General features: G+C 47.2%; 1 protein-coding gene across 2 annotated transcripts in view; it reads left to right on the plus strand.

Moving 5' to 3' along the window:
* The window catches only part of LOC139458230 (TBC1 domain family member 23-like), a 43,788-nt gene that overhangs the window by 15,478 nt on the left and 10,355 nt on the right, over positions 1 to 17,955 (plus strand). For both annotated transcript variants that reach the window (XM_071239597.1, XM_071239598.1), the window contains exons 4-10: positions 1,359 to 1,563; positions 3,745 to 3,868; positions 5,312 to 5,436; positions 6,130 to 6,176; positions 13,759 to 13,862; positions 16,189 to 16,317; positions 17,124 to 17,219. In XM_071239597.1, the coding sequence (XP_071095698.1) occupies positions 1,359 to 1,563; positions 3,745 to 3,868; positions 5,312 to 5,436; positions 6,130 to 6,176; positions 13,759 to 13,862; positions 16,189 to 16,317; positions 17,124 to 17,219 (830 nt within the window). The remainder of the gene's footprint in view (positions 1 to 1,358; positions 1,564 to 3,744; positions 3,869 to 5,311; positions 5,437 to 6,129; positions 6,177 to 13,758; positions 13,863 to 16,188; positions 16,318 to 17,123; positions 17,220 to 17,955) is intronic.

Raw genomic sequence — 17,955 nt, forward strand, 5'->3', positions numbered from 1 at the left:
GCTGCTCTTGTAGGTGAGTTGTAACAGGGTCAGGGAGGACTGTGCTGATCTTGTAGGTGAGTTGTAACAGGGTCAGGGAGGACTGTGCTGCTCTTGTAGGTGAGTTGTAACAGGGCCAGAAGGACTGTGCTGCTCTTGTAGGTGAGTTGTAACATGGTCAGGGAGGACTGTGCTGCTCTTGTAGGTGAGTTGTAACAGGGTCAGGGAGGACTGTGCTGCTCTTGTAGGTGAGTTGTAACAGGGTCAGGGAGGACTGTGCTGCTCTTGTAGGTGAGTTGTAACAGGGTCAGGGAGGACTGTGCTGATCTTGTAGGTGAGTTGTAACAGGGTCAGGGAGGACTGTGCTGCTCTTGTAGGTGAGTTGTAACAGGGCCAGAAGGACTGTGCTGCTCTTGTAGGTGAGTTGTAACAGGGTCAGGGAGGACTGTGCTGCTCTTGTAGGTGAGTTGTAACAGGGCCAGGGAGGACTGTGCTGCTCTTGTAGGTGAGTTGTAACAGGGCCAGAAGGACTGTGCTGCTCTTGTAGGTGAGTTGTAACAGGGTCAGGGAGGACTGTGCTGCTCTTGTAGGTGAGTTGTAACAGGGTCAGGGAGGACTGTGCTGCTCTTGTAGGTGAGTTGTAACAGGGTCAGGGAGGACTGTGATGCTCTTGTAGGTGAGTTGTAACAGGGTCAGGGAGGACTGTGCTGCTCTTGTAGGTGAGTTGTAACAGGGTCAGGGAGGACTGTGCTGCTCTTGTAGGTGAGTTGTAACAGGGTCAGGGAGGACTGTGCTGCTCTTGTAGGTGAGTTGTAACAGGGTCAGGGAGGACTGTGCTGCTCTTGTAGGTGAGTTGTAACAGGGTCAGGGAGGACTGTGCTGCTCTTGTAGGTGAGTTGTAACAGGGTCAGGGAGGACTGTGCTGCTCTTGTAGGTGAGTTGTAACAGGGTCAGTGGGGACTGTGCTGCTCTTGTAGGTGAGTTGTAACAGGGTCAGGGAGGACTGTGCTGCTCTCGTAGGTGAGTTGTAACAGGGTCAGGGAGGACTGTGCTGCTCTTGTAGGTGAGTTGTAACAGGGTCAGGGAGGACTGTGCTGCTCTTGTAGGTGAGTTGTAACAGGGTCAGGGAGGACTGTGCTGCTCTTGTAGGTGAGTTGTAACAGGGTCAGGGAGGACTGTGCTGCTCTTGTAGGTGAGTTGTAACAGGGTCAGGGAGGACTGTGCTGCTCTTGTAGGTGAGTTGTAATAGCTGACCAAATTGAATCAGTTGTTAGAATTATACACAATGACTGCTTTTGCTTGATTTCATAGGTTTGTTCATTTCAGCACTGAGATGTCTATCAGAAGCCAGTATACAAACCATTATTATTTCTTCCCAGACAAACTTGGCAATGAAGAAGAAGACAAAGTGTCGATTGTGTCGGACCTAGAGTCCATCATCACGTTCTATTGCAAGTCTCGCGGTGAGACGTACACAGCATCCAACGGCTGGCTGGAGACGATACAACCCCTCTTGGCCCTCAAACTGTCTCGAGCCGAACTCTACAACTGCTTCTATGCCATACAGAACAAATATATTCCCAGGTACACAACACCAACTTTTAATAATTTGATTAGCTGGTCATTTTGTAAAAACTGGGGTGGCCCAGTCATCTAAGGCCTTCAAATTTGCTTTGCAGAGTTGTGTTGCTTTGGTAAGACAGAAATCTGTGATTGTTGGTTCGAATCACTATTACCCTGATCGTTTCTATCTTCAGTCCATCCATGTCATTAAACTCTGGACACCCCTCTACATTCCATCCATGTCATTAAACTCTGGACACCCCTCTACAGTCCATCCATGTCATTAAACTCTGGACACCCCTCTACACTCCATCCATGTCATTAAACTCTGGACACCCCTCTACAGTCCATCCATGTCATTAAACTCTGGACACCCCTCTACAGTCCATCCATGTCATTAAACTCTGGACACCCCTCTACAGTCCATCAGTGTCATTAAACTCTGGACACCCCTCTACAGTCCATCCATGTCAATAAACTCTGGACACCCCTCTACAGTCCATCCGTGTCATTAAACTCTGGACACCCCTATACAGTCCATCCATGTCAATAAACTCTGGACACCCCTCTACAGTCCATCCATGTCATTAAACTCTGGACACCCCTCTACAGTCCATCCATGTCATTAAACTCTGGACACCCCTCTACAGTCCATCCATGTCATTAAGCTCTGGACACCCCTCTACAGTCCATCCATGTCATTAAACTCTGGACACCCCTCTACAGTCCATCCATGTCGTTAAACTCTGGACACCTCTCTACAGTCCATCCATGTCATTAAACTCTGGACACCCCTCTACCATGTCTACAGTCCATCCATGTCGTTAAACTCTGGACACCCCTCTACACTCCATCCATGTCATTAAACTCTGGACACCCCTCTACACTCCATCCATGTCGTTAAACACTGGACACCTCTCTACAGTCCATCCATGTCATTCAACTCTGGACACCCCTCTACCATGTCTACAGTCCATCCATGTCATTAAACTCTGGACACCCCTCTACACTCCATCCTTGTCATTAAACTCTGGACACTCCTCTACACTCCATCAATGTCATTAAACTCTGGACACCCCTCTATAGTCCATCCATGTCATTAAACTCTGGACAGCCCTCTACAGTCCATCCATGTCATTAAACTCTGGACACCCCTCTACATTCCATCCATGTCATTAAACTCTGGACACCCCTCTACAGTCCATCCATGTCATTAAACTCTGGACACCCCTCTACACTCCATCCTTGTCATTAAACTCTGGACACTCCTCTACACTCCATCCATGTCATTAAACCCTGGACACCCCTCTACACTCCATCCATGTCATTAAACTCTGGACACCCCTCTACAGTCCATCCATGTCAATAAACTCTGGACACCCCTATACAGTCCATCCATGTCATTAAACTCTGGACACCCCTCTACAGTCCATCCATGTCATTAAACCCTGGACACCCCTCTACAGTCCATCCATGTCATTAAACTCTGGACACCCCTCTACACTCCATCCTTGTCATTAAACTCTGGACACTCCTCTACACTCCATCAATGTCATTAAACTCTGGACACCCCTCTACAGTCCATCCATGTCATTAAACTCTGGACACCCCTCTACAGTCCATCCATGTCATTAAACTCTGGACACCCCTCTACAGTCCATCCATGTCATTAAACCCTGGACACCCCTCTACAGTCCATCCATGTCAATAAACTCTGGACACCCCTCTACAGTCCATCCATGTCATTAAACTCTGGACACCCCTATACAGTCCATCCATGTCAATAAACTCTGGACACCCCTCTACACTCCATCCATGTCATTAAACTCTGGACACCCCTCTACAGTCCATCCATGTCATTAAACTCTGGACACCCCTCTACAGTCCATCCATGTCATTAAACTCTGGACACCCCTCTACACTCCATCCATGTCATTAAACCCTGGACACCCCTCTACACTCCATCCATGTCATTAAACTCTGGACACTCCTCTACACTCCATCCATGTCATTAAACTCTGGACACTCCTCTACACTCCATCCTTGTCATTAACTCTGGACATCCCTCTACACTCCATCCATGTCATTAAACTCTGGACACTCCTCTACACTCCATCCATGTCATTAACCCTGGACACCCCTCTACAGTCCATCCATGTCATTACCCCTGGACACCCTTCTCACTGCTTTTGTTGTTGCCAGGGACTGCCTGAAGACCAGTGGAGCGTTCCATCTGTTCCGCCTGCTGCTGCAGTACCACGACCCAGAGCTCTGCTCCTTCCTCGACACCAAGAAGATCACCGCCGACCTGTTTGCCATGCCCTGGGTAAGATAGTGGGATAACTTTAGTACCTGAATAGACTTCTGTTAGACATACCAGTGTCAAACACGCCTGTGTGAAACATACTAGTGTGAAACATGCCTGTGTGAAACAGACTAGTGTCAAACATACTAGTGTCAAACATATCAGTGTCAAACATACTGGTGTCAAGCATACCCGTGTCAAACATACTATGTGACTGCTATCACTTCATTCCATGCTATATGACTGATATTCCTTCGTACCATGCTATATGACTGATATCCCTTCATATCATGCTCTATGACTGATATCCCTTCATACCTTGCTATATGACTGATATTCCTCCATACCATGCTATATGAATGATATTCCTCCATACCATGCTATATGAATGATATCCCTTCATACCATGCTATATGAATGATATTCCTCCATACCATGCTATATGAATGATATTCCTTCATATCATGCTATATGACTGATATTCCTTCATATCATGCTATATGACTGATATCCCTTCATATCATGCTATATGACTGATATCCCTTCATCCCATGCTATGTAACTGATATCCCTTCAAACCATGCTACATGACTGATATTCCTTCATACCATGCTATATGACTGATATCCCTTCATACCATGCTATATGACTGATATCCCTTCTTACCATGCTATATGACTGATATCCCTTCATACCATGCTGCATGACTGATATCCTTTCATACCATGCTATATGACTGATATCCCTTCATACCTTGCTCTTGACTGATATCCCTTCATACCATGCTATATGACCGATATCCATTCATACCATGCTATATGACTTATATTGCTTCATACCATGCTATATGGCTGATATTCCTTCATACCATGATATATGACTGATATCCCTCCATACCATATGACTGATATCCCTTCATACCATGCTATATGACTGATATCCCTTCATACCATGCTATATGACTGATATCCCTTCATACCATGCTATATGACTGATATCCCTTCATGCCATGCTATATGACTGATATCCCTTCTTACCATGCTATATGACTGATATTCCTTCATACCATGCTATATGACTGGTATCCCTTCATACCATGCTATATGACTGATATCCCTTCATACCATGCTATATGACTGATATCCCTTCATAACATGCTATATGACTGATATCCCTTCATACCATGCTATATGACTGATATCCCTTCATACCATACTATATAACTGATATCTATTCATACCATTCTATATGACTGATATTCTTTCATACCTTGCTATATTACTGATATTCCTTCATACCATGCTATATGACTGATATCCCTTCATACCATGCTATATGACTGATATCCATTCATACCATGCTATGGCACTTCATGTGAGACTGTGTGACTATGTGTGTGGCAAGTGGAACGTTGTCTGTCATGAAGGAAGTATTAATGTGAAACAGGATGTTTGTGTGTTTCAGTTTCGGTGTCTGCTGAGTGCGACCTGCGACCTCCCGGTGACCCTGAAGATGTGGGACGTGTATTTCCAGCACGCCGACCCGTTCCTGGTGTTCTTCCTGGCACTGGTCATACTGGTGAATGCCAGGTACGTTCACACGAGGAACAAACTGGGCATTCCAAAAGCATGACTTATTCATATATTTACAGGTTTTTGTCTCCAAGTTCATAAAAATGGGTCTGGTTGCCATTTATTATATTATGTGTAAATTATGGATTTATTTAATTAAACTGATGTCCAGCTACAAATCTTTACCCTTTACCTGTACAGTGTCAGTATGGACCTTGGCTGTATAGAAACAGAGGGGTTGTCGGGTAGCCTAGTGGTTTAAGCATTCGCTCGTCACGCCGAAGACCTGGGTTCGATTCCCGACATGGGTACAATGTGTGCAGTCCATTTCTGGTGTCCCCCGCCGTGATATTGCTGGAATATTGCTAAAAGTGGCGTAAAACCATACTCACTCACTCACTATAGAAACTGTGTGAGTTAAACATATATATATAGCCAGGTTTTATAGGAAACAATGTAAGCTCAATAAAAAAATATATTGAAATAATTTGATTTATGCCATTTGTTTGTACATCTACACAATCGGAATAAGTTTGTATTCCATGGAACAACTTATTGGCACCACCATGTGTAACATTGTGTTACATTGTGTTACACAGTCTTGTAACATGTGTAACATTGTCTTACACTGTTTCAGTCATGTAATATTTGGCCTGTTGACTTCATATGACTTTCAAGATTTTTTTGACATTTTGTCTCTTTCACTTTCAGGGAAATTATTCTGTCTTCTGACGAGGAATCAAAACAAATTATCGCAGGTATGTACTGGCTAATGTAGGAATGGAGGCTCAGAATATGGCTACTTGTTGCAATTCTTTACTTTTGCGACTGCCTCCATGGTCTAGTGGTAGAGCGTCCGCCCAGAGAGCGGAAGGTCAGGTTTCGATCCAAGGCCGCATCCTACCTCACCTCACCTCACCTCACCTCACCTCACCTCACCTCACCTCACCTCACCTCACCTCACCTCACCTCACCTCACCTCACCTCACCTCACCTCTTTACTTTTGTCAGGTATGTTGAGAACAGACTGTTTGCGATTGAGATGATTTCCGCTTGATGACAAATGATTTAAGACTCACATGGGATGCAGATACATAATCTACACATGAAAAAGGTCAACAGAGATTTTTACAAACCTGTAGAGGTTATGAATTCTCTGATGAAATCCTCCTTGGGGCACTTATTGCATTTTCCTTGCTCAAGAAAATCTACATGACATAGTTGTAACCATTTTCCTTAATAAAAAATGTTACCACACAAAAAACTTCGTTTTTGTATGATATACGACCACCCTTACGGGGCCTCACCACCAACGGCGCCTCACGCCAGGGGGAGCAACTCTCACCCAAATCACTTTCCATATGTCAAATGCTGACGGAATGTGGGGAGGTGGGTGGCCGTGCCCCAAGGAGGATTTCATCAGAGAATTCATAACCTCTACAGGTTTGTAAAATTCTCTTTCTGATTAAATCCTCCTTGGGGCACTTATTGCATCAGGACAGACTCCCAAAGATAATCTAGGAAGTGGCATCCGTCAGCAACAGGCGTAAATAAATACATCGTATTTGATTATTCAACAGAATAAAATATTGAGTTCAATAAATGGAACCAACCTTATCGTGAGGCACCACCGTCGAAAGGCGGGGGCTAGAGACAGGGCGTGGTCGACCATATATTATGATAAAGCCTGTTTTTGCGGCTTGTCATAAGTTGAGAACTCGAAACACCTCCCACCCCCACACTTTTTTTGAACAAGTGATATAGAGGCGTAGATCACGAGAGACCATAACCAGCGCTGAGCTAGGCCAGAGGGTCCCCGAGGATCGAAGGAGCGCGTGCGCAAAATACGAGTATTATCGAGTAGTAAGGACTGATATTTATCAACCGCAGAAGATAAAATCCGGACCATTACCGAGCAGTATAACCGGAGGACTGTCTAAAATCTCGAATGCTCAATCGGCTAGAGATTAGAACTTTGCCCCGTTCGGAGAACTGACTGACCAAACCGAGTACGCTCGCTTGAGTGTTTGTCGAGTTGGTAAGGTTTGATGAATCGTGCTCGGCTGGCTCCAAATAGCTGCGGAGCAGATCTGCTCAATGTGCAGAGCCGCGGCGTACGCTTTTGACGCAGCCACTGCTCTAACCTAATGAGCCTTCAACCTGGTAGGGGGGTCCCTGCCTGTAAGCGTATACGCTGTACAAATGGTTGAAACTATCCACCTCGAGATAGATTGTTTACTCGCAGATGAGCCAACCTTCCTACCGCCGTAACAGCAAAATAGTTGGTTATCCTTACGGACACCAATATTTCTGCTGATATAGGCCTTGAGAGTCGTGCGGACATCCAAGACATGAGCATGTCTTGCAGTGGTCCCCGACGAGGAAGGCTGTGAAAGAGCAGGTAGCTCAATAGGAGCCGTTCACGTGGAAGCGTGTACGACCCTTTGACGGTAAGAGTCCGGTAGTCGAAAACTGACTCTGTCCCGGTGATATTTATCGACCGCATGGAAGACAGTTATTTCGGGATCGGCTGACATAACACGAATGTCGCCTACCCGTCTGCCGGACGTTACCACCAGAAGGAACGCCGTCTCCCAGCTCAACAGCTGAAGAGAGAGAGACGACAGATCCCGAAAGGAAGGACCGGACAGCCAATCGAGAATGATTGACAAGTCCTAAGGGGGACTGATCCGCCGGACTGCACTAATGGGTGTGCACCCAGAAGTGCCCCGTCGACAGTGACGTGAAAAGCTGCGATAGCTGTAGAGTACCCCCGGACTGTTGATGCGGCCAGGCCTTCATCTAGTCGCGACTGGAGAAACTCAAGCACGGATACGAGATCTGCAGAAAAAAAGATCTGCAATCCCTCTATCGACACACCAGGGCGCATAGCAGGCCTATCTATCGTACTGAACGTTTGTCGAATCTCTCCGCGAAGCCAGTATTGTGTCTGCAACTCGTGCAGGAATACCGCTCTTCTGGAGGCGATTCCTGACAGTGGCTAAGCCACCCATTGAATCCTGGGATTCGGGTGGAGGGCCCCGTTCTGGGATAGGAGGTCCGGTCATAAAGGTAATATAACAGGAGGCTGAGCCAGAAACCTGAGTATTACTTGAAACACACTCTGCGCCGACTAAAGAGGTGCCAGGAGCACAATTAGTCGCGCAGGCTGAGGGCTTAGCTGAGACAGGACCTTGGAAATCAGAGGTACTGGGGGGAATGCCCACAGAATTCTGTCCGTCCAATCTAGCTGGAAGGCGTCCGGTGCCACCGACCTCGGGTCGTGGACTCGGGAGCAGAACGTTGGTGTCTGGTGATTCATCACAGACGTAAACAGATCCACCTGTAACGGCCTGTATAACAGGGAGAAAATCCCGAATATCCCCGGGTCGAGCCTCCACTCGTGAGGAGCGAGGATCCGGCGAGACAGAGCGTCCGTGCGGACGTTGTCCACCCCCGGGAGATAAACAGGTAGCACCCTCATATCGTGAGAGTCGCACTATAGTAGGAACTGCCACGTCTTTCGTCGAAGCGACGGAGACGCCGTTCCCCCCTGCTTCCGGATGTAAGTCATCGCCGTTTGGTTGTCCATTTCTCTAGACGAACCACTTGGCCACGAAGCAGACCCGGGAAGCGTTGGAACACCAACCTGACCGCTCTCAGTTCTAGCACATTGATATGCAGTTTGATCTCCTGCTGGGACCATAGTCCCGAGGCAGTGAGATCATTCAGAACGCCTCCCCAGCCGGAGAGTGACGCGTCTGTTTGAACTGTGAGAGACGGAACGGGAGTGTTGAGGGGGAGCCCCCGGGACAGATTCCCGACCTCGGTCCACCACTGGAGGTGTGTAATGAGCCACTACGGAGTCTCGAGCACAGTCTCGAGATCTTCCGAGTTCGCCCAAAGTCGACAGAGTGCTTGTTGAATGGGACTCATTCTCAAGCGCCCCGCCAGACCAAATCCACTGTCGCCGCCATGTTGTCCAGTAACTGGAGCTATGTACGAGCAGTGTGACTTGCGCTTAAGGGACTTGATATCTTGTGACAGAGATACACGTCCTCTCACCGTGTTGAAATTAGCCACTAGGAAGACTAGATTCTGAGTGGGGCTCAGATCTGACTTCTTGAGACTGACCATCCACCCTAGAGTGATCAGAATATCTATCACTTGTTGTGTAGCTATCTGACTCAGGGATTGCGATAGAGCTCTTATTAACCAGTCGTCGAGGTACGGATGGCAGAACCGACCTTTTGACCTGGCCACTTGGGCGGGACTCAACATCAGCTTGGTGAACACCCTCGGGGCCGTGAAGATCCCGAATGGTAGAACCCTGAACTGATAACACCTCCCGTCGAAAGAAAACCTCAGGTATTTCTTGAACTCGGGATGTATTGGTATGTGGAGATAGGCGTATTTAAGTCTATTGACGTTAGCCATTCTCCTGTCTCGACAGGTGAGATCACTGTTTGGTGACTAGGAAACAAGTCGAGTAGAAGCCCTCGCTTTCCTGTCCCTCGGGACCCGTTTCGATCGCAGCTTTCATAAGTGCGTCGACCTCGGCACGGAGGAATTCCGCCTTCTCTCGGGTAGCAGGCACCGGAGTGTGCTTTATCCCGGAGAAGGGGAGGGGCGGATGATGTTTCCACCAAGGCAAATGGCCATCCCTTAAAATGGACGGGGTCCGGGGATTGTGATGTAACTGTCTCCGATTTCTTCAGGAATAGAGCCAGTCGGCCGCCTACGGGGACATCCGGCTGTCGGCAGTGGACCCCGGCTGTCGGCAGTTCGATAACTTGCGACTGTGGGTTCACCCGGGGCTCTTCGGGCGCTAATGGGAACCCATCGTTCCCAGCCCCGCGAATAAGCTGTTGGTCTCGACCAGCTGCCTTGCCCCAGCCCGTGCCTCTCTTGCTCCTCCCGGCGCCCTTATACCTGAAGGAAGCGGCGGCTTCCAAGCAGGTGTGGACATCTGACCAGTGCGTTAGCGTAGGAGGGGACAATTGGAGAGGCCCGCTTACGCGGTTTTAACGCTTGGTACCTCCAACATGGCCTCATGAGTCTTTGATGGAAGTATACAATTGAGCGGCCTCTCGGACCACCTGCTGGGCCCCAGGGAAGAGGGTGGCACCCTCTTATACGGCAAAGCAAGTAAGTCTTGGCGTGTGTAAGTCGAGTATTTAGATACCGACATCCACCGCCTGCGTATGCCCATAACAGCGCACATCATCTGCGAGGCACAGCTACGAATAGCGTCCCGCGTAAGATAACTGAACTTCCGTTAGTTGCGCGGCCAACTCCGAAGAGTCGACCGGCCCCTCTCCCGCTAACTCCCTCTGTACAGTCGACAGATACGCGGAGTGTACGGACACACGGAGCTGTTGGCATGCATTATGATATTGCTCCTCGAAGCATATGTAAGCAGCCTTCAACTCCGCGGGAAAGGGGGGGCAACAGCCGGCCCTGCTTGACCTTAGTCAAGTTGGGTGTCTCCGACTCTGGCATGGGCGCAGCCACCTGAGGCAGTACCTGGACAATCCTGTCCCGCACGTGCCTCTGCACCCGGCCCGGTGCCGAGGTGCCGGAGGTTCAAGGGAACCCACCTGGCACCGGGCTAGGTATCCACTAGTGGAAGCCTCGGCCTCGGAAGAGGCGTCTGGCTCCACTAGGGAAAATTGTGCGTCGGTAGTGCACGGGCCGAGCCGGCGCCCGCCACCACTACGCTGGGGATCGACCGCGAGCCAGAACCGAAGCTCGGTCTCGGATCGTCCCCGAGATAAAGGGAACCAACCTTGCTCCGGGGCAGGTATCCACTAGTGGAAGCCTCGGCCTCGGAAGAGGCGTCTGGCTCCGCCAGGGAAAATTGTGCGTCGGTGGTGCACGGGCCGGCGCCCGCCACCACTACGCTTTGGAGCGACCTCGAGCCGGAGCCGAAGCTCGGTCTCGGATCGTCCCCGAGACAAAGGGAACCCCCCTGGCTCCGGGCTACGAATCCACTAGTGAAAGCCTCGGCCTCAGAAGAGGCGTCTGGCTCCGCTAGGGAAAATTGTGCGTCGGTAGTGCACGGGCCGGCGCCCGCCACCCCTCCGCTGGGGAGCGACCTCGAGCCGGAGCCGAAGCCCGGTCTCGGATCGTCCCCGAGATCAAGTGGCCTGCCTGGGCCGACGCCGGGCATAACACAGATCTCGAAGCCGCGTCCGGCGCCGACAACGGGGAAGGCTCAGCCCGTAGCTCCTGCCGGAGCCGAAACTTCACCTCCTCCATCATCGACTTAAGTAACGCAGAACAGTCTGCCAAAGGAGAGGGTGCAGTGCTTACTACGGGGACCCTCGAGCCTTCTCCCCCGGCCCCCGGAGAGGGAGCAGGGGAGACAATCTCGGCAGCTTTTTTACCCTTTTTAGATGGGGAGGGGGGGGGGGGGGATGTCTTTGTAGATCTGATATCTACCCCCGCCTTTATAGACCTCTTTAAAGTGGAACAAGTCAACTTGTCTCTTTTTGGGGGTAAAGGCAATGTCCTCCGCCAGACATATCAGGCAGCGTTCGTGCCTGTCTTAGAACAACCCGTACACAGTTTGAAGGTCTTTGTAAACAAGACCGTAATTTCTGAGGTTGGCGGGAAGGGTATTAACGTGTATCGGTGCGATATAAAGATTGGAAAGATACGTGCTTAAATTGTGAAACTAGAAGCAAAGGCGTAATGTAGAATGCGATTTGTAACGCGATACTAATAGCCAATGTCGTAGTTTAATTATAACACCAAAGGAGCATGTTACGCGCTAAGGTGTAAAACCCGTAAAAAAGGTAAGTGTAGTTTATAAATTAACACACCACCTTGGGTTTTGTAAAGGAAAAAATTGTAGACCAATGCTGTATGATATAACAAAACCCCAAGACGTTTCTTAATGGCCTTGGTGTTACATGTATCAGCCCGTGGAACTACAATATGGACGCCATTACGGCCATTTGAATTCAAAGGTACCGTGCACGTGGCGTCAATTACAACCCTATAACTTCACAATGCGAGGTATTACGCCTTTGCAATGAAAGAAATGTACCATACATACAGTTTGGTCAGCCATGGTTCTTGTCGAACGATAGATTTCTCTTATTTTGTCTTGTGTGAAATATCAACACGTCTGTCTCTTACAGATGACATAAGGAAAGTGATTTGGGTGAGAGTTGCTCCCCCTGGCGTGAGGCGCCGTTGGTGGTGAGGCCCCGTAAGGGTGGTCGTATATCATACAAAAACGAAGTTTTTTGTGTGGTAACATTTTTTATTAAGGAAAATGGTTACAACTATGTCATGTAGATTTTCTTGAGCAAGGAAAATGCAATAAGTGCCCCAAGGAGGATTTAATCAGAAAGAGAATGTATTCCTTCGTCGTGTAAGACATTTTCAAGCTGACATCACGTCAATGTTTTATGAAACATTTATTTTAAGTATTCTGACTTTTAACTTCTCTAGCTGGTTTGGAAACCTGTCTGTTCGCAGCAAAAACCAAACTGTTCAATATCTGAAACATAGCAATAACAGATAGAAACTAACCATTTTAGTCCTCTAGTCCTTATAATGATAACATATAGCAAAACTCTAGAAAAGTGCAAATTTCTACCAGTCCTTATGATACCTTAACTATTGGGCATAAGGACTATAAGACTAGTGCCACCTTCTTATGCTGGAATACAATCATTGGCATCTCTCTCCAGAATATTGGCAGTATTTATGAACAACAAATAGAGACTTGTCGTTTCCAGAGAAGATCATGTCCTGTAAGAGAAAATGTTTAGGTCATGAAATGTGAAGCAAGGTTGAAATGTTAAGAGATTTGTTGTTTCCAGAGAAGATGGTGTCCTGTAAGAGAAAATGTTTAGGTCATGAAATGTGAAGCAAGGTTGAAATGTTTAGAGACTTGTTGTTTCCAGAGAAGATGGTGTCCTGTAAGAGAAAATGTTTAGGTCATGAAATGTGAAGCAAGGTTGAAATGTTTAGAGACTTGTTGTTTCCAGAGAAGATGGTGTCCTGTAAGAGAAAATGTTTAGGTCATGAAATGTGAAGCAAGGTTGAAATGTTTAGAGACTTGTTGTTTCCAGAGAAAACGGTGTCCTGTAAGAGAAAATGTTTAGGTCATGAAATGTGAAGCAAGGTTGAAATGTTTAGAGACTTGTCGTTTCCAGAGAAAATGGTGTCCTGTAAGAGAAAATGTTTAGGTCATGAAATGTGAAGCAAGGTTGAAATGTTTAGAGACTTGTTGTTTCCAGAGAAAATGGTGTCCTGTAAGAGAAAATGTTTAGGTCATGAAATGTGAAGCAAGGTTGAAATGTTTAGAGACTTCATTTCCAGAGAAGATTGTGTCCTTCCCATCAGGCCTTGAGGCAGAGGACATTGAGGACTTCTGCTCCCTGGCACAGTACTACGAGACAAAAACACCGCAGTCTTTCAGGAGGGTGAGTTCAGAGAACACTAAAATACTCGGTGAAAATCTGATGATTAATTTATTGTTTCACAATGCAAATGTGGTGACTGAATTTTGTTTTGAATTTTGTAAGATGACAAACTAGATTGTAATGTATGCATGCTTTAACACATCTTCCCAAGGCAAGAGAGTTAACTGACTTTAAAGTCCAGTTTCCACCCTTGCGAACTAGGCTGGTATTATGGAAATACATTTTGACTGGGCTAAAGAGTCTATGCATAGTCCAATCAAGTTCAGGGGCGGTCGGGTAGCCTAGAAGTTAAAGCGTTCGCTCGTCACGCCGAAGACCCGGGTTCGATTCCCGACATGGGTACAATGGGTGAAGCCCATTTCTGGTGTCCCCCGCCATGATATTGCTGGAATATTGCTAAAAGCGGCCTTCAAACCATACTCACTCACTCCAATCAAGTTCGCGCAACGAAATAGAAATCCAGTTCGTAAACTGTCGTGCTGATTTCGGTCAATTGCCAGATTTGCAAAGTATGTGCACCGCCAACTCGGTGTCAACAGATATTTTCAAAATCTTTTCATGATTTTAACAAGGTTCTCACGTGATTTGATGTAAGACCCTTTTTATCACAATATCGATCTTGATTATAGATCAGATCGGTCGCCTGGGCGCCGCCATTTTGTTTGAATCAAATGCATGTGATACGAGAAGTGGAATCTGAATGCTCCATAGGAGAGGCTTAGAAGGGACATAACTCGTAATAGCCATTGGTGGCACTATGATCGAGCCCAGGAATTCCAGCCTAGTACGGCAAGGGTGGAAACTGGACTTTTAAAGTCAGTTAACTATCTTGCCTCGGGAAGATGGCTTAACAATGAATTTGAAATTATATGAGCATGTTGCTTTCAGTTACCTGTACATGGCATCTGCAGAACTGCTTCAATGAATTCAGTTCATGTAATGTGTGAAGAATTGTTGCTTTCGCGCAGCGGGGGATATAGTATTCACGACCGTCCGTACGTACGCCTGTACATCCGTCCGAACGTCCCAGCTGTTTGTTGCCGCGATATCTCAAGAACTAAACACTGGATTGTCTTCATATTTGGAACTATGGTGTATATACAGACTCCGCAGACACCAGTCGGTTTTGGTGACCTTGACCCCATTTTCAAGGTCACAGCAGGCAAATCTGCTTTTGGAGTTGGAAAACGGTGTTGCCGCGATATCTCAAGAACTAATCGCAGGATTGTCTTCATATTTGGAACTATGGTGTATATACAGACTCCGCAGACACCAGTCGGTTTTGGTGACCTTGACCTCATTTTCAAGGTCACAGCAGGCAAATCTGCTTTTGGAGTTGGAAAACGGTGTTGCCGCGATATCTCAAGAACTAATCGCTGGATTGTCTTCATATTTGGTACTATGGTGTATGTACAGGCGGGGCACATTTCGTCACTTTGTGACAAATACTTGTTTGGTTTGCCACAGCTTGAGATAATTTACTGGCTTTGTGGTGTTGAGGATGGCTCCTCCAAGTCGGTATTAGATCCATGGAGAATACAATCGGCTCCACATGACATTTACTGTATTCGACGTAATAAGTGCCCCGCCCTAATAAGCACCCACAGGGATATTTGCCAATATAATACATTCCCAATTAGCACCCCTTCCGATTGATCAATGTACACTTGTAAGACTTATTTATTCGTGAATAATACGCACCTGTGTGTTATATGCACCCTTAATTATGGGTACCGTATTGGACGTAATAAGCGCCCCGCTCTTATAAGCGCCCACGGCGATATTTGCTAATATATTGGCTAGTGAACAATCCTAATTAGCACCCCATCTGATAGATCAATGTACACAAGACTTATTTATTCGTGTATAATACGCACTCGTGTGTTATATGCACCCTTAATTAGGGGCAATTAAGTTCGGGAAGAATATGTCTGGCGTATATAAACATTTCAGGCTGTCAGCATAAACCACGAAATTTACCATCTTTCAACTCATTTTTTCACCAAAACAATATTCTAATAAGAGCCCACTATTCCTAATTTTGAGAGCGCCCTGGGCGCTTATTACGTCGAATACGGTAGTTGAATTCTGGAAAAATATATCTGTCGTGTATAATACACCCACTTTTCTTTTGTATCATTTCAGGCTGTCAGCATAAACCACGAAATTTACGATATTTCAACTCTAATTCTAATTTTGAGAGCTCCCTGGGCATTTTTTTAGTCAAATTCGGTAGATCATGTTTGCAGTTCATGAGTAGGAACTGGATAATTCCAAATGTGATGATTCATCAGTATTGACAGCTGCTGTGGTGTCGATTTTGCAGGACTACCAGATGCCGCTGTTTGGGACGTCCCTGGCGCCAGTGCAGGAGGGGGTTGGGGAGCAGGTGGGGCAGGCGCTGTGTCTCCCCGTGTCCGTTATGGAACTCCTGCAGGCTAGCGAACTGGCAGCGGTAAGTCTATGTAGTAGTGTCATTACCCCCTTGAAGATCTGTCTGGTGCGGTCGGGTAGCCTAGCGGTTAAAGTGTTTGCTCGTCATGCCGAAGATCTGGGTTCGATTCCCGACATGGGTACAATGTATGAAGCCCATTTCTGGTGTCCCCCGCCATGATATTGCTGGAATATTGCTAAAAGCGGCATAAAACCATACCCAATACCCGCTGAAAATCTGTCTTCAAGAAGGCCTTCAGCAACGGCCCCATGTATCTTATGTAGTGTGTGTGCAGCGTACGTACAGCAATCACTCAGTGGCCACTATTGTTTACGTAGAATTACAGACCCATGGAGATCATGGGTGGAATAGGTCTCCAGCAATCCATGCTTGCCAAAAAAGATGACTATGCTTGTCGTAAGAGGCGACTAATGGGATTGGGTGGTCAGACTCGCTGGCTTCGTTGATGCATGTCATCGTATCCCAATTGTGAAGATCGATGCTCGTAATGTAAATCACTGGATTGTCTAGTCCAGACTTGATTATTCACAGACCTGCATCATTTAGTTGGAATATTGCTGAGTGCAGAGTTAAACAACAAATAATCAGTGTCACTACATGTTGCTGTGTGTTGTCCAAGGTGACATGCTGAGTTTTGTTGTTATGGTAATGAGTTGATATGTGTTGCCAAGGTGACAAGATTATGCATATTATCATTTTGATGACTTGTATTGCCAATGGCAATTAGCCATAGTAACGTGTTGCAGTTTGTTGACAAGAATATGCGTGTCATGATGTTGTCATGGTAACATGCTGCTGTGTTACAGGAGGATGGAGTGCGATACTTCATCGTTGACTGCCGGCCAGCGGACCAGTACAACAGCGGACACCTACCCACAGCCTTCCACCTCGATGCGAACTTGGTGTGTTGCACATGCTTACTTCACTGTTCATCTATCTGCCTTATGGGGACCTCAGAGCAGAATAGGCCCCCAGTACCTCATGTTTGTTGTCATGGGGATCCCAGAGCAGAATAGGCCCCAAGTACTTCATGTTTGTTGTCATGGTGATCCCAGAGCAGAATAGGCCCCCAGTATCTCATGTTTGTTGTCATGGTGATCTCAGAGCAGAATAGGCCCCCAGTACCTCATGTTTGTTGTCATGGGGATCCCAGAGCAGAATAGGCCCCCAGTACTTCATGTTTGTTGTCATGGGGATCTCAGAGCAGAATAGGCCCCCAGTACCTCATGTTTGTTGTAGTGGGGATCCCAGAGCAGAATAGGCCCCCAGTACTTCATGTTTGTTGTCATGGTGATCTCAGAGCAGAATAGACCCCAAGTACTTCATGTTTGTTGTCATGGGGATCTCAGAGCAGAATAGGCCCCCAGTACCTCATGTTTGTTGTAGTGGGGATCCCAGAGCAGAATAGGCCCCCAGTATCTTATGTTTGTTGTAGTGGGGATCTCAGAGCAGAATAGGCCCCCAGTACCTCATGTTTGTTGTAGTGGGGATCCCAGCGCAGAATAGGCCCCCAGTACCTCATGTTTGTTGTCATGGTGATCCCAGAGCAGAATAGGCCCCCAGTACCTCATGTTTGTTGTCATGGGGATCTCAGAGCAGAATAGGCCCCCAGTATCTTATGTTTGTTGTCATGGGGAT

Source organism: Haliotis cracherodii, unplaced genomic scaffold (assembly GCF_022045235.1).
Source record: "Haliotis cracherodii isolate W230 unplaced genomic scaffold, xgHalCrac1.p SCAF_12, whole genome shotgun sequence".
NCBI lineage: Eukaryota > Metazoa > Mollusca > Gastropoda > Lepetellida > Haliotidae > Haliotis > Haliotis cracherodii.